Source organism: Schistocerca nitens, chromosome 1 (assembly GCF_023898315.1).
Source record: "Schistocerca nitens isolate TAMUIC-IGC-003100 chromosome 1, iqSchNite1.1, whole genome shotgun sequence".
Classification (NCBI taxonomy): Eukaryota; Metazoa; Arthropoda; class Insecta; order Orthoptera; family Acrididae; genus Schistocerca; species Schistocerca nitens.
The window spans coordinates 794,408,338-794,424,686 of NC_064614.1; the positions used below are offsets into that span (position 1 = coordinate 794,408,338).

Here is a 16,349-nt window from a genome sequence, read left to right on the forward strand (position 1 = left end):
CAAATTATCGGCTCCGTATTGACGCACTGGATTGCTTCGTGCCTGCAGAGAAGCATTCCAATGAACTGCTATGCACAATGATCTGCGGTCGTGCCTTCCCTGACAATTCATATCAATAAATTGCACGCACGATTTGACGTTCGCCGCGCCACAGACGGTGACCATAATGAGCAACTGTAATGTGAGTCAAAAACTTTGGAAGATGCTCTGTCCACTGATGTGCGTTTGTTTTCTGTTTGTCACGCAGTTTTTGCGTAGTTGTCTTCAGGAAAACCTTGTATGTCTCATTCCTTCCCGAATACCCGCATAGGAAAACTAACAGCGGGAATTTTTTTCTTATAGTTACTTCCAAAAGACGACATTAAATAAAATAACGACGTATTAATGCCTTTCGCTTTGAAAACCATTGGCAGTGGATGGGTTAATCAGCTGATATTTCTACTATCACGGAGCAGTCAGCACAGTCGTTAGATGCCTGTGCACATTTATCGAGCAGGTATCGATACAGCAGATGCCTGTGAACTTACCTAGAGAAGGGCGTCATGATGGCGCCCCAGGTAGGGTGCTGTAGGTTGGTACAGAGACCGTCATAGCGACGGTACTTGCCGGGTCTGCATTCCACGTTGGACAGGAAAGCAGGACACACTTCACGGATCAGCGTCTTAGAAGTGTCGATCAGAGGTAAACCCTTCTCGATCTCTTCATAACTCAGTCCATATCTAGAATGTAAGAAACAGATCGTCACGATGAGCTCAGATTCTAAAGTTGGTGAGGTTTTTGAAGGCAACCACAACAAAAATATTGTACAGGCAGGCAAATATTAAAGAAATCTTAGTATTTCCTGTGAAGAAGTCACTTAACCACTCCGGTTCATATGCACAAGAGAAGATAAGTGTATCCTCTTTCTTACACGAAGTATCCGACGCCTGAGTTAGTAGTGTTCATTCCTATGCTAGAATGGTGATCGTAATGTTCTTATCTCGTACGTAATGACAAAATTTTCAGCTGGTTGAAGAACAGTACTGCAGTCCTGATGTGTTACCTTCGTGAAGCGCTGAAGCATATTTTCCCTTTGTCTTCTCCTGGAACTTGTTCTTCTTTTATTCTTTTTTATTCTGTTTTATGCCACAATACAAGGAAGTACAATGCACAATGACAGATTGCTGGTCTTCACAGTAATAGACAAGCGTAGAGAACGTTTTGGAATTATCAATCCAGTGAACATCCGAAGATAACCCAATTTCCACTGTGTTGTTTATTCTCAATGGTTTCCTCGAGTCAAATGGGTAAAACCCAGTACCTTGGCTTCTGGACCCAAGAAGAGATTGACATGATCCCAGAAGGAGCATGCTCGTTTGGAGAAGAGGGAGAAAGGAAGAATTCGGATATTTCATCGAAAATATACGCAAATTGTTATACTTAGAAACACTGGGTGAAAGGAAGGGCATATCCCTCCCAACAGGACCATGCCTAGAAAAGCACTGTGTTGCTATATTGTTAACACATTCAATAACTTTCACTATGCAATGCAAATGACGCTGAGAAATCACTGAGATTTACCACTTCATAACGGGTGGTGAGGATGTTACTACTTTTTCTCAGCGTAAATAGTGAGCGAATCAGTAAAGTATCTATATTCAGAAAATTTAATACCTCAATAAATTATACTTTCGTTCTAGATAGTGAATGGAATCTGGATCTTCTACTTTCTCGGGTCGCACTTTCCTGCAGGCCGTCTGAGCACGCCTCACTGGCATACTAACTGCCTTAATCTGCTAGTACCTCTCTCCATTTTCCCCCCAAACTTCGCACCTACCTGCACGTGCGCCGGTGGCACAAAAGACCTTAGCAACGCACAGATGGTTGATTGGTCGAAAGCTGCTAGCAACAAGTGAAACACGGAAGTCAAGCCGCAGTCTGTCACGCATTTTAAATGTGACAGGAAGGGTCGAGATCGTTTTGTCTATATGACGACCATATTATTGCAATAATTTTTAGTTTACCCACATATTCTCACACTGTAAATTAACATTGGCTACACGAACTATCTTCAATTATATCTGAGGGCTAGATCGAAAAAGTGTAACGGTTGCTATGAAACCATTAGTGAGGATCTCTTAACTGTTTATGATTGGTATAAGGGAACAAAACCCACCATTCAGTTGTTAAATATGTTTATTTTACAGGTCTGTTTCGAAGGATTATTTCTTTAGTGTTAATGCAAGCCAGAACGAGACAGACGAACATTATAATAACTGTGTCCAAAAAGAAGAAATTAAACAATACAAAAAATCCCACAGAGATAAAGGTGTATACAACTTACACATTTGCTTTAGCGCTGTTCAACTAGTGCACAAACGCAGAGTTAATGTGCCATAGACAACCATCAAAAGCGGAATAAGAGCCCTATGAAACAACAATGTATCGAAACCGGTCGGCAGAATAAACGTATTTCGTAGTTACATGGCGGAAATTTTTTCCTCACAATCAATTTTAAGGTGAATTCCATCAACTCTCAGGTCATTATATATAATACAGAAATTTCTTTCAGCTCCTCAATCAGAGTACATACTTTAATCTGGACTCGCATTTAAATCAGTGCGGAAATTGTCGTATGCTTTTACCATAAGGAATATGCATCACTTCATATTTTACAAATAGAAGAAAGCATTTTAACAGAGACATCAACAGAAGCAAGTGTTGCTCATCATCGTGTATTGCGACGTCCTCCAACAAGATCTGAATACCCCATCCTTAATTCGTGTCTGGGACACATTACAGACGTACCTCACTGTCCAGCGCCTCTAATCGAAAATGACATTGTGCATCATCAACATTCAACAATTTAAAGTACTTTCTGTCCTCCCTCAGGCCAAAAGTGTCTGTCGTAAATATTCATTTCTTACAAGCTCTCAATTTCGGGCCTACTCGATAACAAGAGATAAACCACAAACTTAAACATAAATTAATGGTATATTTTTTTAAATTGTAATATCTGTCCCATGCCTCCTCACTGAGTCCACATACATAATGATCTGCAGTCTCAATAACGCTACCCAAAATCTTTTAGAAGTTTTAATTAGTTTTTCCTTTTTTTCTGTTTATTTTTTTTCCTTCCCACTGTAAATTTTGATTGTATTGAAGTTATTACAATACGTGTCAGATGGTTATTTTTACGTTACATCACTTTACAAACTCATTAAATTTGCTTGAGTTTGACTTAAAATATGTGTATGTACATTGCAAACTGTGACATGCCGAATTCAACGTAAGAAATCCTGAAGATCTTAATCTGGCCACACTAAACAACTGGCCAAGTAAATTAATAATATCAGTAATCGTTATGCACGAAACAACCAATGAACACATCTTTCTTTATAAGAGTGGATCGAAGTATGGTAATGCACATAACGCAGAGGACGACAGTAATTTGGAATGTTCTGTTCTGATCACTGATAAGGCGTCCGAAAAAAGCACTCGTGATCTGACAACATTCTGCAAGGCAAGCAATAACTGCAACCATTCTAAGGTCAAACGCATCTAGTTAGACTGCAGTGGCAAACTGAACTATTGTAGGAGCAATTGCTTTGATTCCTCACATACTGAAAGGAAATATCCTGAAAAGTTCTGAGTTTTCTTAAAAAGCTAAAGATGAGTCAGTACATCCAAGATTGTAAACTACTCCATAAAATACTAATAATTTCATTTTCTTAACTATTGAAGGAGTTCAGAAAGGGAACAGCGAAAGCGGTTTACTTGTTGGAAAGAGTGCGGTGACTTGCAAGTGGTGAAGATACACTGGATTATCTGGGTGTCAAATCACAGCTTTTGGCGTGGACCTACTTTCTCCGAGATCGCTCTCATCACTTATTCACTCCACCCATGTACAGGTCCCACACAGAAGAGCGCACAAAGCGTTTGACAAAAGACGCTTCTGGTCTCGTGTGGAGGGCCGGCGCAGGAGGCAGAAAGCGGGCCACAAGTGTCAATGAATGGCTCCCCCGTGCCATTGTCCTGTCTGGCGATCAGATCAGCCCAGATACAATAACGGGACAGAAAGGCCGGTTGTACGGGCAGGTTGCCAGGTCGTACAGCTGACAGCCGACTGGGCACTGTTCCAACTAGTCTACGTTGACACTTCCATCAATCATTTACTTGTCGTGTCGGAAACATTTTGAAATATAAGGTACAACTTATAAAATCTGCTATCAGTAAAATAAACGTAGTATTAAACTAAACGTTTTTACGGCAAAAACTTGGCCACTTCATGTAGCCGAGGTGCGGCGGCCACAGTACGAGAGGCGTTAAATAAGTATTGTAGCACATCTTTTTCTAAAAGCACGTCGGTTTTATGCAGGATTTCTATATACCATATTATTCACCACTCTTTTGGCTACAAAATCTTACTTTTAATACAATCTCCATTCAATGCGACGGCCTTACGCCATCTTATTAGGAGTCCCTGTATACCTACATGGACCACTTTACTGGTCGACGTCGGAGTCAACGCCTTGCTGCATAAATAACCTCACCATCATCCACATAGTGCTTCCCGCGGAGTGCATCCTTCATTGGGCCAAAGAGTTGGAGATTCAGGCGCGCCGCGCGGGATTAGCCGAGCAGTCTATGGCGCTGCAGTCATAGACGGTGCGGCTGCTCCCGGCGGAGGTTCGAGTCCTCCCTCGGGCATGGGTGTGTGTGTGTGTTTGCCCTTAGGATAATTTAGGTTAAGTAGTGTGTAAGCTTAGGGACTGATGACCTCAGTAGTTAAGTCCCATAAGACTTCACACACATTTGAACATTTTTTAGATTCAGACGCTATGGCGGATGAGGATGGAACAGTACAATGAAGTCTTGTAAGGTCCTCTCGAGTGCGAGGAGCTACAGCTGTGTGCCGCGGCTGGCATGCCGAAGATCGTTGTTACGATGATGACAGACGCTTCGCCTAACGGCTCACCGTGCTGTTGTCACGGCGGTTCTCCGTAGACTCTTTTTTTTTTTTTTTTTTTTTTTTGCGCCTATGAATATCCACGATGCTCTGGTTTTCCGCCAATAGAACCTCAATGAGAGCTCTCTGCTTGGAACGCACCTCCAATACAGACGCCATTTTGAAGACTGTGTATAGCGCCGCCACATATCGGGACTTCATGAAACTATAGAGGCCGAAATAGGAATATTCCACGATGACCCACAACATGTTTTCAACTGAAATTGGCCGAGAAAGAAAATGTGTTGCATTAATTATTGAATGCCCATCGTACGCTGTCTGTCGCATACAGAATACGTCAAGTGGCCAAGTTCTTGCCGAAAAAGTGTTTAGTGTAATGCTGCGTTTATTTTATTGATAGCAGATATGACAAACGATTGATTACATTACAGTACGTGCTTTGTGGTCAGCTGTTTTCCATACTTACAGAATGTGGTCTCCACACTGAAACCAATTTCTTGGAACAGTCTGCACTTGTGACATTGGAGCAAATTCTGCTTCGGCCCTACCAAGCAGGCTTTATGTGTCTGGAAGAAAGCTTATGGATTTATAGCAACCACTGATTATGATTCTAATCTCACCGTCGGGGTCTAGGTTTCGACGGTGTTTTTGTAAGTATTAGCATTGCCCTTAGGTAAGTGTTCATTTGTTCTGAAACGTTGTCATGCTGCTTGATATCGAAACGCAAGATGAGTTGGACATTTCACTGCCACGGTCGTTTCTCAAGTGACACTGTTTACCGACGAATGTCAAGTGATGTTATGCCAAAGGACCGCTACAGTTTCTTCATTTATGAAGTATGGAGGTGACCTGTCCACAGTTTGCACTTGAAAAGTTAGAGATGCAAATTTGGCTACAGATAAGCACTAAGCGGGAGCCGGTGTATTCATTCTGTCTCACTATGATCTACATGTTTTACCAGTCAGCTTATGCAGGATTTTTTCTAACACACAACTTGCGAGAGTGCGGCGAAAAGTACAACCCAGATATTTTAGTGTACTACAGTTTTGTAGCGGTGTTCCTTTCCACGTGATCTAAAGCGTGAGCTCGGCAACTGTTATCAAGGTTGAAAGCACATTACTTCATATTAGACAGACATGATGTCAGGTGATAATTTCTGTAACAGCAGTAAGGGTAATTAATACTTCACACATCTAATGTTGAGCGGTTTCTACCTTGAAATTTCATGATAGATTAAAACTGTGTGCCGTTTCGAGATTCTAATGTGGGCCACACCGCTGCAGAGTGAAAATTCATTCTAGTTTCTAACTTCTTTTCTTGGTTGTATGATCATAAGCATAAATGAAGCTCTCCGTTCCTTCAGGCTGATGAATCACTGTTCCCTGCTGTTAACTTTCTCTAGTTTCCCAATGGAGTCATTTCTCAGGAACGAAGGAAAACATGACGGTTGCTTCGATATTGACATTCGGTCACAACTTTCTCTTTCCCACTTCCGATTGTGTAATTCTGTACGAGTTAACGTGGTTACCTCTCAGCGACGTTATAATCTTCGTACTCACCGACGCAAATGAGTACTTGCATTCTGTCCAAGCGTATAAGGCTCTGACTGCCCAAGCGAAAAACCTCTAGCTTGCCCTTTCAGTTCATTTTGTTCCTGTGAAATCTGCCTAGTTACGAGCAACAGTGAGCGAAAAAGAATAGGAGCGCTGAGTTTTCATATTTTACTTCTCAATGGACATAGAGAAATTAGAAATCCCCTGCACTCGTTCTGAAGCGGTTGTCTGGCCACCATCCTCGAGAATTTGGTTAAGCTATTATGCATCTCCTGGGGCTAATGGAAATCTGCTCTACGGGAAATCGTTCCATTAATATTGATTGAAACTGGACTAGGCCGGGTATGCTATACGTAGATGGAAGAATGATGTTAGGCGGGACAGGGATGTAAAGAAAGTAATATTGTTTAAGGTTTTAATATCATAGCTGAGATGTTCCATTGACCTTAATTTGTAACGAACTATCAACTATTACTCTAATCATAAAAACTGTGAGCTGAGTGTGTGTGTGTGTGTGTGTGTGTGTGTGTGTGTGTGTGTAAGAGAGGGAGGGAGGGAGAGAGAGAGAGAGAGAGAGAGAGAGAGAGAGAGAGAGAGAGAGAATGACTCTCTGTTCCCTGAAACTTTAATTCTTACAGTAATTAAACATAGGATGGGCTGTTTTTCTGGGGCTAGGAATAATTATTTAATGCCCAAATAATAATAATTTTCCACTCGGTATTATTTCTTTAATTCAATTTCACGCAAATGTACAGGTTACAAATGCAAACCATAATGTAAGACAGAACGAAATCCACTTTGTCACGATGGCTTAATAGTTGGAGCAGAAAACAATGATCTTAACTGAACTGGAATCCAGGATGCACGTGTGCACAGCGACTGTCGAATATTCAGATTTAAAGGAGGTCAGCAGTCACTCCCAAAATCCGTAATTAATTGCAGATCAAGATTACGTCTGTAGCCTAATCATCATCAGTGCATTACCAGAAGAGTCATACAGTTACCAGTATGTCATGGCGTAAGCTTATGACAAATGACACTAACCTTTACATGGCAGAAACACAGTTTTTGCTCTGGCATTTCGGTACCCACATGACGCTGGTAATATGTAATAAATTAAGGGTTTTCGCTATTGATAGCTGTCATTTAAATTTAAACCGTGATCTTATATAGCCCTATACTGTAACGATAAACAGCATTTTTATTCCTATATGCATTACATCCATTTATGAAGATACTGACTTTTAGTTAGATAGAGAATTAGTTTAAATAACAGTTGTAATGAAGTATATTAAAGCTCAAAAATTGTTCAATGTATACAACAGTCATGAAATTACTAGAAAGCGTCATCCGCAAATATAGAACAATATTAGACCACTGACTATGCTTTTGAAAATACATGTAAAATAAAATAACATTCCTTTTACGTAAGCCAATATGATAAATTCAATTGAAACGAGACCCACTGATATAATTGCAACGAAATTAAACGCTCTTTGGAATATAGGAGACTATTGTGAAACTCTGTGGCGTTAATTTAGAGAACAGGTACGACGAACATTGTGGACCATTCTGATGCTACCGTCATATTTTGCATAGGGATCAAGATAAAATATCAGGTAGATTAAGGTGAGTATAGAGACATACAATTTGTACAAGAACCAACAAGAATGGAAGTCCAAGAACGAAGGGTGTAAGGCAGGGATGCAATTTTTCGCTCCTACTGTTCAATCTATACAGTGAAGAAGTAATGACGGAAATACTAAAAAGGTTCAAGAGTGGGATTAAATTACAAAGTGAAAGGATATCAGTGATAAGATTCGCGGATGACACTGTTACCCTCAATTACAGTGAAGAAGAATTACAGGAGGTTTTGCTTGCAATGAACAGTCTAATGAGTACAGAATATGGTCTGAGAGTAAACCGAAGAAGGACGAGGGTAATGAGAAGTAGCAGCAATGAGAACAGCGAGAAACTTATCAAAATTGGGTATCACGAAGTACGCGAAGTTGAGGACTTTTGTTACCTAGGCTGCAAAATAGTCCAAGACGGATGGAGCAAGAAGGACATAAAAACGAGACTAGCATTGGCCAAAAGGCGTTTCTGATCAAGAGAAGTCTACTAGTATCAAACATAGGCCTAAATTTGAGGGAGCAATTTCGAAAATGTATGTTTGGGTCACAACGAAATATTGTCTGTGGGAAAAATCGGAAGAATCTAAGCATTTGAGATGTGATGCTACCGAAGAATGGCTGATAAGGTAAGGAATGAGAAGGTTCTCCGCAGAATCGGAGAGGAAAGGAATATATGGAAAACATTGACAAGAAAAAGGGACAGGATGGTAGGACATCTGTTAAGACATCACAGAATAACTTCCACGGTACCAGAGAGAGTTGTAGAAAGTGTTAACTGTAGGGGAAAACAGAGACTGGAATATATCCAGGAAATTGTAACATTTCCATGAAATAGAGAATGGGGAAAGAAAGTTAAGGGGTGGGTGGGAATTCCCGACATAGAGTCGCACAGAGCTTTGTGGTAATGCAATGGTGATAGTGCCGGACTGGGACTCGAACCCGGATGTACCGCTTCTCATGAGCGGTTGCCTTAGCACGATCCCTGACAGACTCAGATTTCCAACTTATCACACGCTATCTCCGCCCCCCTCCCCCCCCCCCCCCCAATTGGCAAATTATTGATTCCCGCAGGAGCTCGGACGATATTAGTGCATCCACATTTGAAACAAACGTCAGGGAGAGGAGGCGCTCTTACACTGAAGTGCCAGAGAAACTGGTATAGGCATACATATTCAAATACAAGGACATGTAGACAGGCAGAATACGGCGCTGCGCTCGGTAACGCCTCTATATGACAACAAGCGTCTGGCGCAGTTGTTAGATTGGTTACTGCTGCTACAACGGCAAGTTATCAAGATTTAAGTGAGTTTGAACGTGGTGTTACAGTCGGCGCACGTGCGATGGGAGACAGCATCTCCTAAGTAGCGACGAAATGGGGATTTTCCCGTACGATCATTTCACTAGTGTACCGTGAATATCAGGTATCCGGTAAAACATCAAATCTCCGACATCGCGGCGGCCGGAAAAAGATTCTGCAAGAACGGGAGCAACGACGACTGAAGAGAATCGTTCCGCGTGACAGAAGTGCAGTCCTAAAGCAAACTGCGAACCATTCAATGAAGCAACATCGATATAGGCTTTCGGAGCCAAAGGCCCTCTCGTGTACACTTGATGACTGCATGACACACAACTTTACGCCTCGCCTGGGCCCGTCAACACCGACACTGGACTGTTGATGACTGGAAACACGTTGTCGGGTCGGACGAGTCTCGTTTAAAATTGTATCGAGCGGTTGGACGTGTACAGGTATGGAGACAACCTCATGGATCGATGGACTCTGCATGTCAGCAGAGGACTGTTCAAGCTGGTGGATGCTCTGTAATAGTGTGGGGCGTGTGCAGTTGGAGCGATATGGGACCCGAGATACGTCTAGATACGACTCTGACAGGTGACACATACGTAAGCATCCTGTCTGATCAGCTGCATCCATTCATGTCCATTGTGTATTCCGACGGACTTGGGCAACTCCAGCAGGACAGTGCGACATCTCACACGTCTAAAATTGCTACAGAGTGTCTCTAGGAACACACTTCTGAGTTTAAACGCTTCCGCTGGCCACCAAACTCCCCAGACATGAACATTATTGAGCATATCCGGGATGCCTTCCAACGTACTGTTCAGAAGAGATCTCCACCCCCCCTCGTACTCTAATGGATTTATGGACAGCCCTGCAGAATTCATGATGTCAGTTTCCTCCAGCACTACTTCAACAATAAATAGTCCAGTCCATGCCACGTTATGTTGCGGCATTTCTGCATGCTCGCGGGAGCCCTGCACGATATTAGACCAGGGTACCAGTTTCTTTGGCTATTCAGTGTATATATGTCAGTGGTGTCTGTTCCGTCGGGCATGTCTGTCGTTTCATTACGGATACACTAATATCGTTCGAACTCCTACGGCAATAAATAATTTGCCAGTAGTGGTTAATGGACGAGGGACGCTGCATTGCAATGAGCGATAGAAATCTGAGTCGGTCAGGGATCATGTCCGGACGGCCATAGTGGTTAAGGCAACGGTCATAAAGAGCGGTAAATCCGCGTTAGAGTCCAGGTCCGGCACAAACTTTCAACTTTCGCCATTGCGTTACCATAATTCCCCGTGGTGCTGCAAGTCACGAATTCCCATGCAACTCTTCTCTTTCATTCCCCATTCTGTATTTCACATAAATGCTAACCACAAAACCACGAGCTGCTGACACCAATAGTGTAACACCTTTGTTCGTCGTTCTGCGCACTGGGTGGGATGTCACAGTGGATGTCTACCCTCGGCAGACGGCTCGCGTTGCCGGACGTCGGACTCAGTACCGTGTGCCTCAGCAATACGGCAGGCCGCTCGCGACCCACATTGCCGCATTCCTGCAGTGGGCGTCGCCGCCCCGCGCCACCCACATCACGCTAAGTCGCTGCCGCCCGCTTATTTCAGCAGCCCTGCTGGCCCGCCGAACCCTCGCCCCATTATACGTTCTCCTTTCTCTCGAGTCAGCGGACAGTCTTACTACTTTCTTCGCCTGCAATCGTTATTTACAGGCCACAGAACGACTTAAGTTTGCACCTGTGCTAAAGAAACGAGGTACCCCAGATGGAGTTAAGATCTTGTTAAAAAGGGACCGGTAGAAGAATTACAACGAATCTGATACTGAGGGAATTAGACTAGGAAATGAGATACTAAAAATAACTTACGATCTCTGACGTAGAGAGGATAAAAATATTGAATGGCTTCTTCTTCTTGTGTATTATCTACGGCTGGCTAGCGCTGTTTCTCGGCCCCCAGTTGCCATCTACTTCTGTCTTACTTTTCTTAACATTTAATTTTCTTTTTTTTCTTTATTTCTAGCGTGTCTCCCGCTGCTCCATACAAAACTGCATTGTGGACTGTAATCTTGTACACTCTCTTCTTCGTTTCTCTTCTTATATTTTTGTTCCACAGAATAGAGTTCGTTGCTCTTGTTACAACTCGTTCTTTATTAATTCTGCTAGTGATTTCATCACTTTTAGAACAATGATTTCATCATTGTCTGTGCTCTGTTAATTACCTAATAGCCCAAGATATTTTTCCTTTTCCACACCTACAATTACTTCTATCTCCAGATTATTTACTTTTTCCGTTCCAACAGTCAAGTACTCACAATACTTCATGTTCATCTTCAGGCCAGTCTTACTGTATTCCTCTTTAATCTTTCTTATCATATGCCTCAGATCATCTTCATCTCGTGCTAGCACAATCCGGTCATCTGCAAAATACAGATTCATTGTCTTGCTGTCCTCTACTATCACTGTCATAATCTGGCAAGTCTGCAGGACTGCTCCTAGATACATCTTAAAGAGGGTCGGTAACAGCCCACATGCCTCCACAGACCCATATTCACCTCGAATTCTTCTGTCCAGTTATCTCCAATCCTTACTCTCGCTGTTTCATTTCCGTGTAATTTTATAACAGCCTTTAGCAGTCTTTGATCCTTCAACTTTTGCCACAGTTTGTTAGTGGGTAAATTGTCGGACGCTTTCTGGTGGTCAATCAATGCAACATGCGTCTCCAGTCCCACCTTCGTGCGTTTTCACATATTAGTTTCATTGTGAAGATATTGTCCATCACCGATCTCCTTCTCGGAATACTCCTGAGACACAGAATGGCAATGGCAATAAAAGCGTCTCTGAAGAAGAGGAATTTGTTAACACCGGATATAAATATAAATGTTAGGAATTCTTTTACGAAGGCATTTGTGTGGAGTGCAGCCTTTAACGTAAGTGAAACTTGGACAATAAGCAGTTCAGACAAGAAGAGAACAGAAGCTTTTGAAATGCGGCACTGCAGAAGAATGATGAAGACGAGATGGATAGATCATCTAACTAATAAGGGGGTAATATACAGAATTGAGCAGAAGAGAAATATACATCATAACTGGACTAAAAGAAGGGATCGGCTCACACGACACATTATGAGACATCAAGGCATCTTCAACTAGGTGTTGAGGGTGGGAGAGTGGTGACGGGGGTAAAATTTACAGAGGCGACCAGTAGCCTAGTGCAGTAAGCAGGTTCAAATGGATTGTGGTTGCTGTAGTTACTCAGAGATGAAGAGACTTCCACTGAAATGCGTAGCGTGGAGAGTTACGTCAAATTAATCTTCGGACTGAAGACAGCAACAGCATCGAAAATATAAAATTAATTGTTAGGAACTCTTTTCTGAAGATACTTGTCTTTAATGTAATATTCTACGAAGGTGAAATGTAGACAATAAGCAGGTCAGACAAAAAAGAGTTAAAGCTTTTGAAAATTGGTGCTATAAAAGAATGTTTAAAATTAGGTGAGTAGCTCGAATAACTAATGACGTACTGAACCGATCTGAGGAAAAATGAAATTTATGATACAATTTCACTGAAAGAAGGATGCGGTCGATGAGACAATTCTGTCGCAACATGACGAAGAGAAGGGATCAGTTGCTAAGACTACTTGTGGCATGAATTAGTAGTCAGTTTGGTAATGAAGGAAAGAGTGGGAGGTAAAAAATATCTCACTTTGTGTCGTCCTAATGTACACGGCTATAAGAAGGATAAAGCCTACACATATGGCTGCCCACTCTGTAGGAAAGGTCTGTAATTTTTTGACTGCTATTATCAACAGAAAAAAATAGGTTGTCAGACAACTTTGCCTTTTACGAAAATCACGCACGTATCGCGAAGGTCACAACAAATACTGATGTATGAAACTCCAAAACGTCCGAGGCTTCTTAATATGAAGGTAGAAATGTTATCGGAAATAAATACCTTGGTATCCATGTATCCCTTGCAGTAGCAGTGTACATACGGCAAGCTTAGACTTGACGCTTCGTGTGCAAAGAATAGCGATATTGCACCTCGAGCCATTTGCTGTATGTGAGCTTGCAAATACTCTGTCGTACGTGTTCAGTGTAAAATAAGCTACAGAATAAAAGTCGTACGTCCACAGGCTCAAATAATATTCTCGTCCACACTTGCAACATTAATGCCATTGCCATCTTGGTAAGTCAGCGTCTATGGTCATCACAATATTGTTTGCTGTAGGAGGAAGGGCGGTAGTGAGCTTCACGAACGATATCGTGAGAGCGCTCGCGTGCCAATACTCACGTTTTGGCCAGGTTGATGGAAATGTCCAGCAGCAGTTCTCCCAGCGTGGCCACCTCCTCTGCCTTCCATATCTGTGACTTTGGCTGCGCAACATCTGCAAACCAAACATAAAAAACATATAAATAAATGCAACATTGAGAGAATTCATTGCAGGTGAAGGGAAAAATTTACTCTACAACTTTAAATATATAGTGAAATGTCGTAGCTCGTTTAGTTTAGGTTCATGACAGCTATGATGTTCGATATCTGACAATAAGAGAACTTTTTTAGGACTAATAGTTACTTTTACATCTGAAAAAAATACTTTGGTGTAAAAATGCCAGTCGTTCAGTTTCCTCGTAAACCCTTCGAATCCCAACAACATGAAAAAATATATGATTTTAACATTTTTCACAAAATTAAACTTTATTGTCATCGTAAACAACAAGAAAATTGTCGGAAAGTTAACAATACATTGTTTTATGAAGGTTGTTTCAGTTTGAAACTACTGGGACATGTCAACCTTCATCATTTCCTGTGTAAACATGTTCAAAAACTCCACGGAAGACCGACAGCTTACATTAGCATTTGGTTCGACCTCTTCAGAGAAGTCACGCACAGCCGCTAATTAGCACGATGTAAGCCATCTTGCTTGTGAGTTTAACGTGACAGGTTCAACTTCACTATCGCTATCAACATCGTCATAAATTGCATTTTCAGTGAGTTCCATAGTCCAGGACTTGGCAGAGCAGCTGAAGTTCCTGATGTACCTGCCTCAGATGCCACTGAATCCGTATCACTCGAATTTTCTTCTATAAAAGACGAATGTGTAAATAATGGGTGACGTCTCGAAACTTCCATGAATTTATAAAGCCTAAATAAAATTTATAATCCGAAATAATAAGCAAAAAACGGGCCTGAAATTTAATAAATGTACATCCAATTACAAAATTAATAATGAATGTTCATTTACAAAATCTGTACTATAAACACAAGTTTACGTTACAGTAACTGTAGACATATTTACTTTCATCGCCAATTATCTCCTTAGTTTGATCACTATGCAAAAACTGCACTTCAAGTTAATTGCGTGATAAAAATGTGCGAGTATAAGCCTTCTAAAATAACGTAGCAAAATCTCAGAGCTGCCTGTTGCTTTGAACGCTGTAAGCGACTACTGCATTGCATTACATTCGTAGAAATACCTCAGTGTACCGCCTGGAGTCTCTGTTTTGCAGTGGCTAGTACTTAAAAAAATTAATAAAATGGTGGTTTGAGGCAGAGAGGGTTAAACTGTACGTGTCTCTATAGCTGGCTCAGGAGAAAGCAGTGATCTAACACCTCCACTATTGAACTTAGTCTAATATTGAACCAGATGATCGCTTAGTTTCATTGTGAACTGCACCGGCTCCTGTTACTATGAAGCTACCTAAATCTCTGAACAGATCTGAAATATTACAGTTGTTTTTTAAAGATATTAAAATAACTAAAACAGATAGTTAAACCAAATTCCATGTTCTAACGCGTCATGTTACTTATCAGGCAACGAATGAGTTTCCGTCTCCTCAGTCCTCACTACTGGCGCCACAAATATGGACACAAATCGTAGTTAATTCCTCTGTTAATCCTTAGAAAATTTCATATGTTTGAAAAACATTAACATCGTTTTATTCCTTAATTTTCATGTGTACTCTAATAGAATCACTCAATATTCACAATATGGCACAAATACCAGACATTATCGTTATCATCTTGAAAAACTGAAAGCAGCCCCATCCTTTTACGCACATTCGCTGTTTTATTTTTCTTTCTCTCTTCTTCTAAAAAAAAAAATTCTAACCGTAAAAATTAGGTGGGTATAAGATAACTTCCTTTGAATAATGCCGGCCGGTGTGGCCAAGCGGTTAAAGGCGCTACAGTCTGGAACCGCGTGACCGCTACGGTCGCAGGTTCGAATCCTGCCTCGGGCATGGATGTGTGTGATGTCCTTAGGTTAGTTAGGTTTAAGTAGTTCTAAGTTCTAGGGGACTGATGACCTTAGAAGTTAAGTCCCATAGTGCTCAGAGCCATTTTTGAACCTTTGAATAATACACTGCCGGAAGAAAATGCAACACCTTCAACGACAACAGCATTTTATTGACGAATGAGTGGACAGGGTGTCCAGTACTGTAGGAGTACATAGTAAGAAAGTCAGACAAAATAAAATACATATGCCGAAACCGTAGCATCAATTCACGGTATACCCCAACACGGCTGCAACACAGGAGTGTATTCGCGCATGTGAAAGATCATGAAATTCCAAAATCACACCCTGCGGCAGTGCGTCCTATTCACTTTGCACCCTTTGTTGCATATCCGCAATGGTTCTTGCAAACTCTGGAGAACGACTAAGTTCCCGGTTCACCATGTCCCACACGGGTTCATTTGGCGAGGGATCTGGTGATCTTGCAGCCGTACATCACGAAGAGCACGTGGCCTCGTAGCAGCCCTATGTGGACGTGCACTGTCCTGCTCAAAGAGCGCATTACCTTCCAATCGAAGGAACGGCGATAAAGCCCACCCAGCTAGCCGCTCGGTCTAACGCGTTGCTTCCCGAGCGGGAAGGCGTGCCGGTCCCCAGCACGAATCCGCAC

General features: G+C 41.8%; 1 protein-coding gene across 1 annotated transcript in view; it reads right to left on the bottom strand.

Moving 5' to 3' along the window:
* Positions 1–16,349, bottom strand: part of LOC126262364 (chorion peroxidase-like) — a 260,243-nt gene that overhangs the window by 54,702 nt on the left and 189,192 nt on the right. Inside the window, exons 4-5 of the mRNA XM_049958952.1 lie at positions 13,738–13,831; positions 528–719 (exon numbers count right to left, since the gene is read on the bottom strand). Of these exons, the coding sequence (XP_049814909.1) occupies positions 528–719; positions 13,738–13,831 (286 nt within the window). The remainder of the gene's footprint in view (positions 1–527; positions 720–13,737; positions 13,832–16,349) is intronic.